At 35.9% G+C, this 19,083-nt stretch overlaps 1 protein-coding gene across 5 annotated transcripts in view; it reads right to left on the reverse strand.

Moving 5' to 3' along the window:
• Positions 1 to 19,083, reverse strand: part of LOC130141961 (A disintegrin and metalloproteinase with thrombospondin motifs 6-like) — a 158,458-nt gene that overhangs the window by 41,088 nt on the left and 98,287 nt on the right. For all 5 annotated transcript variants that reach the window (XR_008819232.1, XM_056323297.1, XM_056323298.1 and 2 more), the window contains 4 exons: positions 7,531 to 7,633; positions 6,246 to 6,379; positions 4,159 to 4,282; positions 2,837 to 2,917 (listed from right to left, as the gene is read on the reverse strand). Coding sequence is in view for 4 of the 5 variants with exons in the window: in XM_056323297.1 (XP_056179272.1) it covers positions 2,837 to 2,917; positions 4,159 to 4,282; positions 6,246 to 6,379; positions 7,531 to 7,633 (442 nt within the window). In the remaining variant the exon portion in view is untranslated. The remainder of the gene's footprint in view (positions 1 to 2,836; positions 2,918 to 4,158; positions 4,283 to 6,245; positions 6,380 to 7,530; positions 7,634 to 19,083) is intronic.

Here is a 19,083-nt window from a genome sequence, read left to right on the forward strand (position 1 = left end):
TATCCCAATCAGTTCTTGCTTTGTTGTCTTTGTCCAATGTTTTTTTTTCCTTCTTAAAGCATAAATCCAAGATATTTCTACTACAAAACCAAATACTAGCTATTTAATCTGCCAAGATATTTTATTATACCTAATTTACAGCCTTAAACCATGAAAGTACTGTAGACAAAACATAAATTTCTTAGCTAACCAACCAATTAGGCTGGAGAAGCAGATATTATTCAGGGACTTATATTTTAATTTTTATCAATAATATTAGATTAAGTTTCTAAATAAGAAACTAACTTTGTTTCTTAATGTGAATATTCTGTTAGTTAGACATTGACTTCTTGACTTAAGGTGAAGATTACCGAGTAATTCAGCATTCATATTTTCTTTAAATAAAACATGTTCTTAAAGGCAAAATGATTGTTGGAAATACATGATCAAACAGCCATGTCATTTTTTGTTGAGACAAATCATTGACTATACTAGATAGGGAATTTACAAACTCATATAAGACAACTTAGGATCGAGTTGTATTCTCAGTTACATTTGTGTGGACAGAAGGATACTTTAAACACTTAGGGAAAATGTCTGAATGACATTCAAATGTTCTAAAAGAGATGAGAGAGCATTCACATGAACAGGAGATAGTTAGGAGGCAGTAACATTCTATTGGTGACAACCATATTCAGCAGGGATTAGTAACCGTTTCCATCAACACTATAAGGTCTGTAAAGGAATGTCTTTCCATAGCATAAATCTAATTCCTTTGACTTCCCTGGATTTACTCTGGAAACACACATGTGCTTTGAGTGAAGAAACTAGCTCTGACATTCACTTAAATGGAATTCTCAAAGTAGTTCAGATTCCTTATTGTCTATATAGGTTTTGTAGTACAAGAAGGAGATAGTAAAAAAAGTTAGTATAGGAGAACAAGACAAATTGCAAGCAGTACTGTACTAAAAGAAAGGAATAGTACTTCCACTATTTATCTATTTTAAGCGGGTATATGAAATAACTATGCTATAGCTGAACATCAGTATTTTTTTTATTAGTGGTCTTATTTCCACATAGCAAAAATTTCTATCCATCCTGCTTTTACCATAGTGTTTGTACAGTTCTTTTTAGGGAGCAAACTAGAAGCCTTTCTTTCCCCAGAAACTGGTGATCCTAAAACAGTGATCTAGTTCACACTCACAGTACAAAACATCCCAACACAAAATAAAATGGCTTCTGTGACTTATTAAAATTATCTTTTGTAAGGATATAATGGCAGCTTTGAAAGTTGGAAACACAAGGAACTAGTGAAGAAGAATCCTCCATTTGTGTTAATCAGGGCTTCTTTGGCATAAAGCAAGGCAGTGAGGTGAGAGCCTGAAACTCAGGAAATCCCTTGAAATTGTGACAAACATATTAAAAAAGTATTTATGTACCACTTTACATTTTTAGATGTGGCCAAATTAAATATCAAAGAAGTTGCCTATATTTTTTATTTAAGCCAAAAATGAGACATTTTTCATTCATTTTATACAGATGGTGCTGATCTAAATGCTTTTTCAGATCACTTTCTTCTGCTTATAAATTAGAGAAACAACAAACTTAATTGTAGTAGCTAAGAATATCTTCTTTATTCTGTTTTTTAGCTACCCATGGAATCAGAAACACAATATGAATCCATGTATTAAATATAATGAAACTAATATTGGTGTAGATTCCAATGTTAAAAAATGTTCTTTTGACAATATGGTTCATAGCAGAAAATGACCATGATAGGATGTACTGTATGCCTCTCCCACAACCTCTGTTTGAAATGTTAATATAGGATATATGAGCAACCTATACCCGTAGTGTATATTGACATAGGAGAGGGGCCAGGGGAGCATGATGCTGAAAGAATAATAAGCACTCTATTGCTGGAGCAGTGTTGTTATTATTCCTGCAGAATGGAGGGAGATTGATAATCTGCTGAATTACAGGAGGGTGGGGGCAGGCAGAAAGAAAAGTAGGCATCTAATAGTAAAAGACACCATTATTATCAATATAATCCATTTAGGAATTAATGTACCTAGGAGAATAATTGCCGTTCAAACTCACACTTACAGGCATCATATGCAAATCAGGGTACAGAGACTTTCAGAAATGCATGTTGTCTTGAGTTCAATGAAGCCACATTTGTACGCATCAGTATTAAAAAAAAAATACAAAGAAAATTTAACACAGTCTTTAAAGAAAGGAATGATAATCTGGGAATTTGAATTTAATTCTGTGCTTTACCACATGCTTCCTGAATGTTCTCAATTAAGCACCTAGTTTTTCTGCATCTCATTTTCCTTATCTATAAAACAGCGATGGCATTAAGTCCCTACAAGACAGGAACAGTGGAATACATACATTAAATTGCCTTAAGATAAGGAGAGAGTATTGTTAGCATTTAAGGTAACCATGGCTGTTGATGAATAATCATTCCAAGAATAAAATGGTGTTTTAAAATGGTACAATCCCCCAAAATCAGAGACTTCCTCAGATGGAAGACACTACCTCAGAGTGGGACAGTATATCATTTGAGTGTTCCTCATTCACTTCAGCTCAAGTCTGACATTAGAACTATAGTGAAGTTGACCTGATTTTGCACCAAGTGGACAAGGAGGAATCACATGATATAATTCATTAGCTCCACTCAGGAGAATACATCCAAACCAACTGCTGAAACTATCTGACCACAACCTAATATTAACAGCTACCATTCCCTCTGCTGCTTCTACTATGTGTATGGTTTGGCCAAACCAGAAAATGTACCTTCAAATCACATCATTATCTTAATAACAGACTGCTATTTAAACCATGCTCTTACCAATGTAGTTCTTTGACATTGCCACTTCTCTTATTTCTATGTGCACAGAACCTCTTGGAATTTGAATCACTTCCATATAGCCTATAAGATAAAGATAAATTTTATTTCTTGTTGTTTATCTTAAACAATATTAGTCATAAAACTAATAAATTACTACTAAAAATTAGTAAGAGATATGGGACTCAAATGTACTTCAACATTTTCTTTCATGTGATATAATGGAAAACAATTTAAATTTCAGACATAAATTTGAAAATGATAGCAAGAATTTACCATATGGTCAGGAATTTCTTTTTATAAATGCTAATAAAGTCTTTTTGACAGTGTATCACAAATAATTAATGTATAAAATGATCATAGGATAATTCAGGCTGAAAAGCACCTCAGACAGTCATTTAGTCCAACTTCCTGCTACAAGCAGGATCAGCTAGAAGATCAGACCAAGTTACTCAGTGCTTTATCCAGTTGGGTCATGAAAACCTCCAAAGATGGAAACTGTACTACCTTTCTTGGCAACTTGATCCACTACTGAACGGTCCTCCTGGGGAAAGTTTTTCCTTCCATTTGGTCAGCACCTGTCTTGTTTCAATTTATAGCTGTTGTCTCTCCTCCCACTATGTACCCACCACTGTGAACTGTCTGGCTCTGTCTTCTACATAACCTCCTCCTCATAGGTATTAGAAGGTTGATACTAGGTCCCCACAAACCTTCTCTTCTCCAGGCTAAATAAACCCAGTTCCCTGTGCCTCTCCTCACAGAGGGGCAAGTGCACCAGCCCCTGATACTCTTAATGGCCCCTCACTGAACTGAACTCGCTCCAGTGAATCAATAATTTTCCTGTATTCGGGGGCCCAAAACTGAAAACACTAAGTTTGCAACACTAATATTGTCTTCTTTAAGCTAAGCTTTCAACTAATTGCCCATACATACTTCCTGATTTCTTAATAACATGAACTTAAGAAACATTTTTGGATTCTTTCTACTCTAAAATATCATGTATAACTAAATATCAGATTCTACCATACTCATTAAAATCGTACACAAAATTACTTTTACCATGCAACCATAACTAATGAATTAAAAAACCCCACCCACTTCTTAAGTGCAGTAAAGACCATGAGAACTAAGTACTCAGTAATGAAACGTTATTGTATTTGAAATAAATCCAAACTAATACAGAAAAAGGAAACAACAAGGCAAAAGGAGTCAAAGTGAATGACCAGCAGCAATGCCATGCTGGAAATCAATGCAGCACTGTTATTTGCTAAAGTCATCTAAATGCATTGTGCAACAGAATGGATGTTGGATATATATGCACATACCTCCTCTGGGCAATGAATCATTAAAGAAACCTTCAATGGCTTCACATGTACTCCCATCTCCTCCACAAACACGGCATGTATCTTCCTTAGTATTAGACCCCAAAATATTATCACAACCTACATGCTGAGAACAGATAAGAACAAATATTTTAACAGGATTATGGTTTCTTGCACCATTATTTTCATAGTTTTTGGAAGTATTTCTCTCAAGTTTGATAGTCAGTTGTTCTTTTTATCTACTCTGGTTTTGATAGCTATTACCATGAGTTTTCACTTACCAGAGGAAGAAAATAAAAACGTAGAACAATCCACATTTCAGTTTGTTATCAAATCTTGATTAATAAATACTTTGTATTTCTACGGTGACTTTCAGGAAGGGATTTCCCAGCATTTTACAAACAATGTAATTATTAAAATTATCAATAAATGATTAGTGACATTTTTCTTTAATATCACAACAGCTAATTGTGTTCCATCTATATTGATTTAAGGAAAACATTTGCTGTGTGTTCCTTAAACATTTATACAGTATAATTAGTATTATTGTTCCCAAAGGTATTTACAGCTTCATAGACCATCTTTTCACATCCTCCAGGCAAAACTTGCAATTATTTTTATAAGGTTGAATGTAAAGTGTAAATTACTTCACTGTAAGAATGAATGCAGAATGAAGCTCGGTAAAAGGTTGAATTATATGCTATATTAGGATTCAAAAGCCTTTGGAAACAAGAGAGAGGTGTCAATAACTGATCATTAGAAGTCCATTACATTTCTGATTATCTGAGAAACTTATATACAGTGAACAATGATTAAATCCCTATAACTTATTGATTCATCCCTATTACGAAGCTAATGAAAATATAGACAGTTGGATCTTTAAAAAAAAAGGAATGAACAAGTAGGATGTAAACAGAATGAACATTGCAATTTGCCAATTTTTCCAGGATTTATACAAAAAAAGGAGGCAGATACATAACTTGGTTTATTGTCTAGCAATATTATGTACCATCTTGTAAACAGGTAATATATAGGTCATAAAAGAAGTTAAAAAACTTTAAATAATTTAAAAAATAGTATTATTCTAATAATTTACATTTCAATTTTCTGATTCACCAAGAAGACAGAGACCCAATTCTCTTACATATCTCATTCTCAACTTGAGTTTTAGTCTGATTATTAGTTTTAAAAGATTTCTCAAAAGTAGTAAAATCTTATTATGTATAAAGTACACCAGAATTCCATGTTATTTCTTGTGCATTATTGTTAGTTTACTAATACATGGCAAATGCTTTTGATCTCATCATGTTTTTCAATAAACATACATCTTAAGCACTCAATTTAGCAAAGCACTTAAGCATCAGGTTAAGCTTTAGTTATGTTAATGTTTTCCGTGAAATCAAATGATTTTTAGAGTCACCAGCACTGTTCAGATGTTTAGACTTAAGTACATAATTAAACACTTTGCTAAACTGAGACAGCAGTGGGATGAATATAACCAAAAATATGGCACAGACCTCCAATTCTCTGCAAATTCATGCAATGCAGTTCTATAGAAATTTACAAGATAATCAGATTTTTAGTAAATGGGAAATACTTGCATCAGTATACACTTTTTCATAGAACTACTGAGCAATATTGACAACTTTCTGTTTCAATTACATCAAAAGCAGAATTGTTTGAAACAGGATGAACTAGTTAGAGAGAAACAGATTGGTATGTTCATATTTACTGTTTTTCAGCCAGAGTGGTGTTCTAATTGGAATGATGGAACAGGCTTTGGAACACAGCAAGGAATCTGTTCATCTCCTGTTGCCCTTTCCACCAATTCTTCAACAGAAACCACAAAGAAAGTAAAAAGATGAAAATGAAGGAATCTATGAATGTCTGTTGGAAGCTACTGAAATTCAAATTATTGGTCTTATTTATGCAATACCTTTTTTTTCTTTTTGTCTCAAACTTACTCTTTCATTAACTTGACTTGTTAACACTCCCATTTCGTATAAGTAACAAACAAGTACCATAATTAAATGTAGGAGATAGCAGACACAACAAAGTAATCCAGAAGTATTATATAAAACATTTGCAACCTTGCATTCTCCATTGATACAGATATCCAGTGAATCAGCATTGCACTGAGTCCCGTCTATTACTGCAGGAGCACGTTCAGTGTAAAAATTATAACCTTCAGCCAAGCAGTTTAATGCACATGGTTTAACCCCACCTGGACAACAAAAATGAAGAAGAAAAAAAACCCAAAAACCAAACAACTAGAATTCTTGAAAAGTTAATAATTAATTAAAAATATATATACCTAAACAGATCTGAAATGTATAATCTTATTTCGTACTTGACACATATAATGTATACACTTTATTTTACTTCCCTTTATTGATTTATCTACTTGACTCTTCTTTCTTGCAAAAAAGATTATTTATCATAGTAAGATATGTAAAGGATGGCTGTCTCCAAAATGATTCCATTATGTTAATACAACCCTAATGATTATTGAACAATTTAAAACAATAAGGGTACCACTTCATTATCTGAAAAACATGAATAACAAAAGAATGTAGTGATATAAGTATGTCAGGGTAAATTTCAAAAACAAGATCAGACTATTTCAATTAGTAATTTAGTCCTGTTACTTGAATTACACTGCAGCTCAGACCATGTGATCACAATGGTCCTTTTTAGAATTTTGATCTAAAAAACTAAGAATAAAACAATTCAATAAATTACAAAAGCACAAAGGGGAACATGGACTTATTCACTCAGGGTTTAGAACAGGAAAAGACAAAATAATCAAAGGGCAACCTATGAACTTTGAACGACAGAAACATAACTAAGCTTGATTAAACTGTCCCAAAGAGAAAAAGAAACTACAACTCTCTTCTCTGCCCCAAAATACTCTTTTATTGCACAGTGTGATTATTTATAATTTAATTATCAAAGTAGTCTTTAGAGATTCTTATAAATGCTTTTTCCCCTTTCTCCTTTTCCTACTCTTCTGACCTTAAGTAAGGAAAACTTTGAGATTTTTTATACCAAACTCAACACTATATCATCAAAGGCATTTACAGATCACCTATGCAATCTCTAATTCTACTGCAACTGCAGGTAGAGAAGGGCTCCATATTTTAAAGTGGACTCTACAATGATGCTCACTCCCCTTCACAGTAAAACAAACCTCTACCAGAACAGAGATGACTCTTCTGTAACATTTTTGGCAATTGACAAAAATACAAGCTTAGCAAACTTCGCTCATTGTATCTTAATTAAAACATTCAATTTACAAACATTACTTTATATATAACATTTAAATAATTTTGAAGACTTCACATATGATAACATTTTTGCAAAGCTACACCATACCTCCAGTGTAGGGTTTCCAGTTATAATACTTTCCTCGAAAAGCCATATTGTCAAAGTCCGCACATTGTTTTTCTCGAAAATCGCGGGCCCCTGGAGGACATAGCTAAATTAATAAAGACAAAAAAAGATTAATTTGTTCTGAATATCAACATAAAAGGAAATACTTATATGCTTATATTACAAACATTATCATGCAAGAGACTAGGAGGTGGTTCCTTGCTTTATCTTGTGACTCTTTACACTCTTCAGTGTGATTCTGACACTTTATTGATTTACAGTTGAATTGTCTATTTTGCAATCTTAGGCTGGCATGAAGTAACTGAAGTAATTTAAACAAAGGTAAGTTATATAATAGTTTACATAAAACTGGACAATCAAAATCATGTCAAACTATGCTTCATAATCAATCCATCGGCTATCTCCTTATAAACACAGATAAAAACAGCTGAAAAAATTAAACCAAAATAATTTTGTTAAGAGCTCTACACTCAGTTGTACTGTACTAAGAAGCTGTACTGAGCTATGTTTTTAAGACACTGAAAAAAAAATTAAAATATTTTCTGGAGAGCTGTATCACCTTTGCTTACTTGTAGCCTTGACAAAAGCATTGTATTAAGGCTGAGAATGAGACTAGATATCATACTTGGTCTTGACTCTTACCGGTCTCCAAGAATGAAAATTTAAATACTACTTTGATTTAAATTTTCATCACTTCACATTACCAATTATGAAACTGAAAAATAGCTTTTTTACTTGGAATAAGGGTAGGTATAAGTGTAATTCATCTCAGGAAAGAATTACAGGAGAAACGGAATTCTTTGCTATTTCACATTTTTCATCAGCAAGTTCAAAATAATAATGACAACTAATCTTGAGTACACCCAGAATTTAGATAGCACATTAAACATTGTTATTAATGATTAATTACCTGCTGCAATTGTAAGCTTCATCAGATAAAGTATTTGAAATATAGATTAAAATAATTTTTAGACTGGAAGACAAAATAATTTGTTTGAACAGAAATTAGCAGTGTTAACAAATATTACTATTTTATGAGCAACAGAAAAGTCCATTTGATGGCAGTTTTACTAGTCTTCATACTGATCTCAGCCAGTTAGCATTGTTCAGGAGTCTGAAATGCATTCAAGTGAAAGGGTCTGTATAAACATGCATGATAAAAATTTACTGCACAACACAAATATTAACATAATAATTATAATTCTCAGTATACATTAATCAAGTCAGCCCATTGCAATATGATTCAGAAACTACAGAATTTTCTCCAATGTTGAAGCTGTTGCAATATAAATGAAAATGCTGGACATTACTGCAATTTTCAATTCTGTCTATATATCACTTTATTATCTCCTTCTAACTAAAAATACATTTTTGAATATAACAACAGTAGAAAAATACTTTTGCTACTTTAATTCAATAATCCTTCAGATCATAAAAATAACTGTAGAGGATAAAAAATAACTATGTAAATAAAATAAGAATTTAAAAATAAAATTAATTAGGAACACAAATTAAATTTGCCTCTTTGCATCATATTCTCCAAGCAGTAGAAGGACCAGTCTTGAATCTGAATATCTCTGATACTGGTCACTACACCCTATTCTTCAGTCTCATGCTTAGATACTAATTTACATGGCTGGTATTTTAACTGCATCAAGTTACCCTTACAAGTTAATTAAATTACACATCACCACCCCACCCACCCCCAAATGAAATCCTTTTTCTAAATAGTTACACTAGGACAAAACAATCAAATATGAAGATTAGTAAAGAAGGATAATGACTTCCATATTTATACTCTTTAAAACAATTCTTGCAATCTGATCTTTGAGATGTAGTCCTACTTTTCATTTGATGGTGATCTTGGGTGTATTTTGAGGCAACAATATAATCTTCATAAATAATCTGGATGATAGGGAAGAGCATACCCTCAACAAGTTTGCTGATAATACAAAACTGGGAGGAGTGGCTGATATGCCAGAGGGTCGTGCTGCTGTCCAGAGGGACCTTGACATGCTGGAGAAATGGGCCCACAGGAACCTCATGAAGTTCAAGAAATGAAAGTCCTGCATGTGGGGAGGAACAACCCCATGCACCAGTACACATGCTGGGGGCTGACCAGCTGGAAAGGAGCTTTGCAGAAAAGGACCTGGGGGATCTGGTGGACACCAAGTTGAACATAAGCCAGCAGTGTGCTCTTGTGGCAAAGGCGGCTAATAGTATCCTGTGCTGCATTAGGAAGAATGTCAACAGTAAGTCCAGGGAGGTGATCCTTCCCCTATACTCAGCACTGGTGAGGTCACGTCTACAGTACTGTGTCCAGTTCTGGGCTCCCCAGTACAAGAGAGACATGGCCATACTGGAGAGAGTCCAACAAAGGGCCACAAAGGGCCTGGAGCATCTCTTATATGAGGAGAGGCTGAGAGAGCTGTGACTGTTCAGAGAAGAAAAGGCTCAGGGGGATCTCACCAGTGTGTACAAATACCTGAAGAGAGGGCAGAAAGAGGATGGAGCCAGGCTCTTTCCAGTGGTGCCCAGTGACCAGACCAGAGGCAATGGGCACAAATGGAAACACAGAAGGTTCCTCCTGAACATCAGGAAACACTTTACTGTGAGGGTGACCGAGCACTTGCACAGGTTGCCCAGAGAGGTGGTAGAATCTCCCTCCTTGGAGATATTCAAAAGCCATCTGGACACCGTCCCGGGCAACCTGTTAGAGGTTTGAGCAAAGGGGACTGGACAAGATGATGTCGAGAGGTCCCTTCAACCCTCAGTCATTCTGTGATTCTGTAAGCAAAGCTAAGCTACATCTTTCTCTTACCCTATTAAATATTGATTCAGTTTTTGCCACAATTTAAACTGCTAAAATCACTGTTTGCATCCTCTTTTCTCCTCAAAGACAGCTCTGGAAGTCTCAAAGAAAACCAGCTACCCACAAGCATGCTTAGCCTGTAATCTCACTGCTGACAAGAACAGAAGACAAGGCTGGGAATACCTGGGAGCAGTTATAGGAACTAAGGGAGCAAAGCCACTCAAACAATGTTCCTGCTTTCTTGGTATTTTATCTGGGTTATGGTAGTCCTGCAGATTAAATTCTGGTTTGCTATACTGCAAGTACTGTTAAATTAATTTAACAAACTAATATACCAATGATATCAAAGCTTTTACATAACCCAGTGTCTTTGGCTCTAAAAATGCAAATCCATCAATCCATAGATAGATTGGGTGACCTCTGCAATAAAATAAGTTTTTGTTTTAGCAGCTAAGCTCTCTCAGTGAATACTGACAAGTACTAGCCCTTATCTCAGGATCTTGCTCTTCATCCAAATCATTAATTTGAACACTGAATCATTAATTCGAATCCAGTTTCAGGTGGATTCTGTAAAGTTTTCAGGCAGTCCTTTTGAAGACTACAGTTACCAAATGATAGCCTGAAACCTGAAAAATTCTGTATAAGCATAAAATGCAATATACTTAAATTTATTTTTGTTCCATACTTTTCATATCTTTTCCAATATCTCACTAATACATGAGAGGAAATAAAACTAAAGGCAATAATGTCCTCAAAAAATGCATTCAAAATAATAGGTATAGAAATGCAAAAAAAGTTACTGCAAGGTAAGCTACAATATGCATTTACAAAATGTCTGCTCTATGGCACTGTCTCTCTGTGTACTCTTCTCCCAAAATAAATTTGCAATAGTTGCTTCTCTTTATTCGGTAAAACAGTTCAATTTTTTCATGGAGTTACAATATGTACATAGATAACTTCTGTCAAACAACAGGCTGCTTGTGCTTCCAAATGCTCTTTTACAAGACTGCTAATCATGAGGTAGGAATCTAACAAACGTATAAGAACTTATAATCAGGTCTGAAGAGTGTCCTGAGAAGATGATGAAATAATTAAAATGTTGAGTCAAAAAAGTACTGACTTTAAGAACAATATCAAAATTTTTAAGACTGAATCAAAAATAAATCATCTAAGGAGTGTTAACAAATCATTGAATCAATGTTGACATGACATCAGACATCTCACAGAAATCTTTTTATCTTGGAGCTTCAAGTCAGGCAGACTTCAGTAGTTGAAGTCATCAGGTTTCCTATTAACAAAGAGCTACACTACACCACACACATGAGAAACACAGCCAGAAGGGTGACAGCTGAAACTCAAGTACTGTTCCAAGAGGTAACCCCTCACATGAATGCATTTTAGAAAAAAATAGGCTTGAAAATATTAAATTATGAAAGCAACAAACAATATATGTGAATATATGCATAAAAGGAGGAACCAACAAAAATCACTTGCCTACATTCTGTTAAAAGGCTGAAGAACCAGAATCTTTTAAAGGTATGTATACATACATACTTCCATATAAATAAAGCATTCACAGAACCTGTAAACAAAACATGTTTCTATTCGTATTTTTAAAATTAGGAAGCTTTTAGGTTTAGATGTATATGAAACTAAGCTTCACAACCTATACATCAAATCAGACAGTGAGTTACTTTGAGTAACTATGTCCCTTGCAATTTTATTAGCATTGAGGGTGTGAGTAGTGTTTGTTTGGGTTTTTTTGTTTGTTTGGGGGTTTTTTTTAATTAAAAATGCCTTGGTTGGGAAAATATACATTTTTTTGTAAGGTATAGTGTGTTTGGTGGAAGAAACTAAGTTTCTGATGAGTGTGTTCTTTCTACCACCCTTTTGTTTACATAACTCATTAGCTAATATTCTTTTCTGCTGATCTCAATGTTTCCATTAGCAGATGCCTTTTGAATTAAGAACTCATATATGGCTTTGGAAGTGTTTGATGAGAAATATACCTAGTAGGAGTGTGTGCACTGTTTCCAAAGAATGAAAACAGTCAAAAGAAAGGGCAACAGAATCAACTCATCTCTGAAAGAAAAATGAAGTCAAAGTAATTTTTTTGTTGTTGTTTGGAAATAGTAGGAGCTTTAGGGATTGCTATGTTTAAAACTACAGATGGGCAATGAATGTTGAGATACTGAAAAAACCCCCACCCAATTTCAACAGAAAAGATGTACAAACAACACATTTTTCATAAAAACAATGACAGATTTGCATGCTTTTAATGGTTATATTAATCAAACATACCATTCCATTAATAATGTCAAGCACTAAAGACTATCATAAATCTTGGGAAAAAAAATCTACTAGTCTCAGCAATTCTTACTTACTTAGAACCCTAAATATTACCATAAAAGAAATGCACTACAATTGTCAAAACCATTAAGGCAGTAAATTTAACCTTCTGTAAGTCACAATATGTTTATGCACTGGAAAACCATACCCAAAAAATATGCTAAAAAATGATTCACAGTCAAACTGTAAGAATGTCCAAATTGCCTGGCCACAGTTTGCTGTTGTTCAAGATTTGTTTTTAAGATCTAGACAATGAAATGCAAAGTTTCCTTTTTGATTTCTTGTTTAAATTACTGACTGAAATCTGAGGATAGATAGGTGTCGTGGTTTAACCCCAGCCGGTAACTAAGTACCACGCAGATGCTCGCTCACTCCCTCCTCACCCAGAGGGATGGGGAGGAGAATCAGAAAAGACTGTAAAACTTGAGGATTATTTAATAATTGAAATAAAGTAAAATAATAATAATAATATTAACAACAACAACAACAACAGTTATAATGAAAAGGAGGGAGAGGGCGAGAAGAATGAAATCCAAAGGGAAAGGAGAAAAAACAAATGATGCACAATACAATTGCTCACCACCCACTGACGCCCAGCCAGTCCCCAAGCAATGATCAGCAGGCCCTGGCCAACTCTCCCCAGTTTAATATACTGAGCATGACATCTCATTGTATGGAATACCTCTTTGGCTAGTTTGGGTCACCTGTCCTGGCTGTGTCCCCTCCCAGTTTCTTGTGCCCCTCCAGCCTTCTCACTGGCAAGGTCTGAGAAACTGAAAAGTCTTTGACTGAGTATAAACATTACCCAGCAGCAACTAAAAACATCAGTGTCCTATCAACATTGTTCTCACACCAAATCCAAACCACAGCACTGCACCAGTTACTAAGAAGAAAATTAACTCTATCCCAGCCAGAACCAGGACAATAGGGAATACACATTTTGGAACAGAGGACTACAATTTTAAAATATTTTGATAAATTGAAGCAGTTGTTTGAAATAAAGCAATGGATGCAAATTACTACACTTGGGTAGGAACAATCAACTGTGCAAGCACAAGTTGAGGAATGACTCCCTAAACAGCAGCTCTTTAGAAAGGGATTTGAGCATTATGGATCAACACAGACTGAATAAATATTGTTACTGCTGTAGGAAAAACAAACACAATACTGAAATGAATAAACGGGATGTCATCACTAAGACGACAGACTTAGTTCTAAGTTGTACTTAGCCCTGACAGGCTTCAGCTAGAAGCCTGTGCAGAGGTTTGGGCACCACACTTCAAGATGTGCGCTACTGCAATCCCAAAGGCTATTAACATAGAGATTGTCTAGTGTAAAGAAGACCAAGAAGGGGGATGATAGTGGTCTGCAAAGACAGGAAAGGCTGCTATAGAGGAGCTGTCTTCTTATTGGGGACAGAGTGAGTAAGGGTCTTAAAGGGTGGAAAAACATACATATACAAACATATATTTTAGGAAAAGAGTCCTGACAGTAAGGATATTAAAGAATCCTATTGATATCTCCCTGACTGGAGATATTTCAAAACAGATCAAACTTACAAGTCAGCTGCCTAACAATCAGTTGAGAATGATTTAATGACAGTTGATTTTGCCTTTGAGCCAGGAAATAGCCTGAATGTCCTCCTCAGATACCTTCTAGATGTTCCTTCTGTGACCCTATAAGTTTCCTCTTAGTAATAAACAAGTATAGAGAGATTAAGGGAAGCAAAATTGACTAAGAATAAAACTGTCTGAAAAGTGTCTAACAATAAGAAATAAATTATGATAAGAATAAAAGAACATCTCAATTGTATCACTAGGTAGCTATGGTGCAATAGTTAATAACAAAAAGCAGGAAAAATTAGTTGTATATTTGTGAGGGAGCAGGTTTACATATTATGTAAACTTTCTTGTGTACTAGTTACTGTGGCAGATGCTAAATATCTATTGGAGATAAATGTTTTAAATAAGAATGCCTGGACAACTACCTTGCTAGAATCCTCAAAGAGTTAAGGAAGGAGAGCTCCAGCCTGCAAACATGAATATTTAAACAAATCTTAGACTGTACCTACAAACTGAAACAGTGCTAATGTAAAAAGTTCATTATTTGAGGACAAATAGAATATTCTAGGTTACAGTTTGCCTGACATCGATCCCAAATAATGAATAGTGAACGCTGTACCACTTATCTAAAGGATGACGCACCTATGTTTAGTTAAAAGTTGGGTAATGTCCAAGGACCCTTATTGCCACATGATGGATGTACAGACTGCTAAGTCCTTGGGTTGGTTATCTTTAGAAGGGACATTTGGTCTTAGATTCCTGTTGTACATGCAACGTGACGAAGATGGAGACTTTAAACATGGCCGCTAAGGAATAGAGTCTGCGCAGAGACAACTCCTCAAGGACATTGCGCAGGCACGAGATATGTAAATGAATTCTCAGAATTGTAATAAATATGTAAACAATTTCTTGGAAAACTAATGAATAGGTCTGAGTAGCTTGTATAAAGGGGGGACTGAAAAGTCCCCTCGGTGTGCATGACTTTGGTGGAGCGATCCCCCATGCACCCAGCGCTGCCGAATAAAGATAACCTCTGCTTGCCTGCATATTGCTGACTGATTCTTCAAATCAATTTGGTGACCCAGGTGGGACCTGCTCTGCTCGGCTGCGGGACCCATTGAGAGCAGGGACTCCCTAGGGTACCCCCGGGGATTTTCCCGGAGGAGCTCCTCGTCTCATCTGGATCACTGCAGGAGCAGAAAAGGACTCCATCTTACGGAGCTAAGGTACTATCTTTATTCAAATATTATATATTAATTGTAAATATTATATTAATTTTTTAAACAGTACTGTTTTGGATTCTGTTCTGGGACCGGTCCATCTGTAAAGCTGTCCATAAGGCATAAGATCATTGTATGCTTATGCAGGATGGCGTATACTGGGTATCTAGCACCGCAGGTATACATCTGATTCTGTTTTGATACCTGTTCTGATATTAAGGGAATATCAGAACTCTGATTCTGTTCTGTTTTGGTACCTGTTCTGATATTAAGAAAATATTGGAACTCTGATTCTGTTCTGGCTTTGGTACCTGTTCTGATATTGAGGCAATATCAGAACTCTGATTCTGTTTTGGTCGGAAGACTAAAAAAATTTAAATAAATTAAAAAATGTATATTTATATACAGGATTAATAATTATAAGGTTACTAATAATTGTTATACTCATTTATGCTGGAAATGTGAGAACATTTCTGTATTAAGTATATTATAAATGTTGGTATGTGGTTATTGTCTTGAACATCCGAGGGGTGAATGTGAACACCTATATGTTGTTTTAAAGTGTATATGGTGTAAAGAATTATTGTATGTATGGTGGGGACAAGAAATTTAATGCCCTAACTGTAAGGCTTGGATGCCTTGGGATAAGAGAGAGAGAGCTGTAAGTGAAATTAGAGTGGTCTGCGGCTGGGATAGGGATTGAGGTAATATCGGGGGAAAACAAAGTGGTGGAATAGTAAGAAAGAGTCCGTTGGGATGTGTTCTAAGTCACTGGAAGGAAATAGGAGGGCAACCTGGAGGAAGTGTGAATAAGAGGACTTTGGTTAAGTACTGCAATCATGGTGGCCCCTGTATAAGTTAGGGGACAGAGAGAAATGGCCCTTAAATGGGACACTGAATTATAATGTTTTATTACAGTTAATGTTATTCTTGAGGGGAGAGGAAAAATGGGATGAAGTAATGTGTGCAGATATGTTTGTGTGACAGAAGGAGTGTGGGATTAACACCACCTGATCTTTGATTATGGCTCTAGAAAAGGATAGGGAAAACCTGAGACCTAAACTAGAAAGATGTTCTTGTTGAAATTTTTGTGTAAAAAAAAAAAAAAAGAGCTCAGGTTGTGGTTCCTTCTGTGGAGCAACCAGAATGAAACACGTTGTAAGATAAAAACTTGTACTAATGTATGTAAGATCTGAAGCAGGGTGGGGGGGTGAGGGGTGGGCGTGGGGTGGGGGGTGGGTGGTGGAGAATAAAAGACCCTGTGAAAGCGTTAAAGTATTGGGGTGAATTTGTACAAACCCCCGTACCCCCTCCAAGGTGCGCCTGAGTCCTGCTGGATGCACAGCAGGGTGTTTTATGTTTGCCTGCAAAGGCATGATATGTAAGAACACAGACTTAAAGCAACAAGTAGCAGATTTGCATTCAGGGTAAGAAAGAGTTAAAACAGAAGTGCTGTTGCAGAGGCAGGCTTGTGTAACCTGCAGAGCAGGAACAGCATCTCCTGCCCCGAATCCTTCTGACGGTGAGGAGGGGGTTGCTATTGCTGACAATTGAGCAGAAGGACCTGACAAAGTCACCCCAATTGCTGCAGCATTTGCAGTACAACAGGACCAGTAACGGCCCCTCTAGGGCAGGCAGTGGGTCTGAGGAGAATAAAGGTGAATCTTTGATGGGGAAATTTAGATGCTTGAAGGTTGGTTGTGAAAGACTTATCAGGATGATCAAATAGGACTAGATAAAGGTTCGAGTTGATTGTTACTAGGTAATCCTGATGTAGAAAAGTTGATAGAAGGAACAGGGAACGTGTACAGCAGGTAAGAGAAGAAGAGCTGGGTCGAGCTAAATTGGTAGAGGAGATGAGGCAGAGACAGGAGGAATGTCAGGCAGAAGTGAAAGAGTGAATCCCTCTCCTATGGGATCGGATCACTGTGCATATTGTAGGGAAAGTGGACACTGAAAGCGAGATTGCCCTAAACTAAAGAACCAGCAAGGAGTTCTGGTGAACTAGGGACTAGGAAAAATGAGGTGGAATTTTTAGTGAATACAAAAACAACTTATTTGGTGTGAAACTTCAGTGAAAAGAATTTGTTACAGTTGTGGGAGCTGCTGGCCACCAGGAAAACATCCTGAAACCTTTAAAGTACAAACTAAGAAAACAAATAAGAACGCCAAATTCACCAAAATCTTTGTTGGGATGAGATTTATTAGAACATCTAGACGTTTAAAGAAGGAGAAATGAAACCAAAAGTTAAAGATGATCAAGTAATTGAAATCTTAAGCTTATCTTTAATTCAACAGAAAAGAGGAAAAGAGGACCTCCCTGAACTAAAAGAAATCTTTAACCAGGTATATCTGGAAATAAATTCCAGGTAAGGAGAAAAATGCTTTACCTGCTACAGTAAAAATGATAAGGGGGAGGCCTGCCTAGTCCAGGTAAAACAATATTCCTTGGTCAGCAGGGCTGTGGGGATATTGGCATAAAAAAATTGAAATAAAATACACTCTATAGTAGTTCTACTAATGTAAATCTGTGTGTTTTGCCATGACAGTGACTTCTTATGGGATGTGCAGATGAAACTCTGCATTGACAACGAAGTACAAGGAATAAGGTTGGTCAGGTGCCTCCTACCATAGTCAAGGGCAAGACTGGGTTGGCCTCTGTGTTTGCCACCAAGAAGAATCTTGAGCTCTGCTGTTGGCTGCAACCCAGTAGGCGTTGAGTGGTGGGAACATATGCCATGCCAGACCTTGATGTGAGGAATGGCCCCCTCTGTTATAAGAGCATCATCCAGGAAGGAAGAACATAAGATGACCCATTGAGGCACTGATTTGGAAATTGGAAACCGCCTGGCTGACCATGAGGCCAGACGAGTAATGGAGGTGGGAAAGGAGGAATTATCCTTAATACCAGAGAGTAAAATCCAAACTGTAAGTGCAGATCAGGAACCAAACTATTCTAAGGAAGACCTAAAGCTAATTCAGGACATGAATGCTAAAATAAAATTAACTAAGTGGGCTTATTTGAGGGATGGTCGTATAGTGGTACCATCCAATTTAATATGGACCACAGCCCTAACAGAACATAATAAGACTCATTGGGGAGCTGATACATTATATAAAAGTCTAAATCAAAAATTGATAGGGCAAAACTTGTACACTACAATAAAGCAGGTGACTCAGCAATACGAAGTGTGTTCACATAATAATCCCAATATAACAAATAGAATAAAACTAGGGAACATTAGTAGAGGAAATTATCCAGGACAACAGTGGCAAGTTGATTTTTCTGAACTCCCAAGAAAAGGGGGGTACCAATATTTATTAGTTATGACTGATACATTTTCAGATTGGCCAGAAGCTTTTCCTTGTCGAACAAATAAAGCAAGAGAGGTAACGAAGGGATTGTTGAATGAGATTATTCCCTGTTTTGGGGTACCGGCAACAATCTCTTCTGACAGAGGCTCACACTTTTGTGCCAAAATAATACAACAAGTGAGTACAGTATTAGGAATATACTGACAATTACATACTCCTTACAGACCTCAAGCAAGTGGGTAAGTGGAAAAAATGAACCATTTAATTAAACAACAAA

Source organism: Falco biarmicus, chromosome W (genome assembly GCF_023638135.1).
Source record: "Falco biarmicus isolate bFalBia1 chromosome W, bFalBia1.pri, whole genome shotgun sequence".
NCBI classification, from domain to species: domain Eukaryota; kingdom Metazoa; phylum Chordata; class Aves; order Falconiformes; family Falconidae; genus Falco; species Falco biarmicus.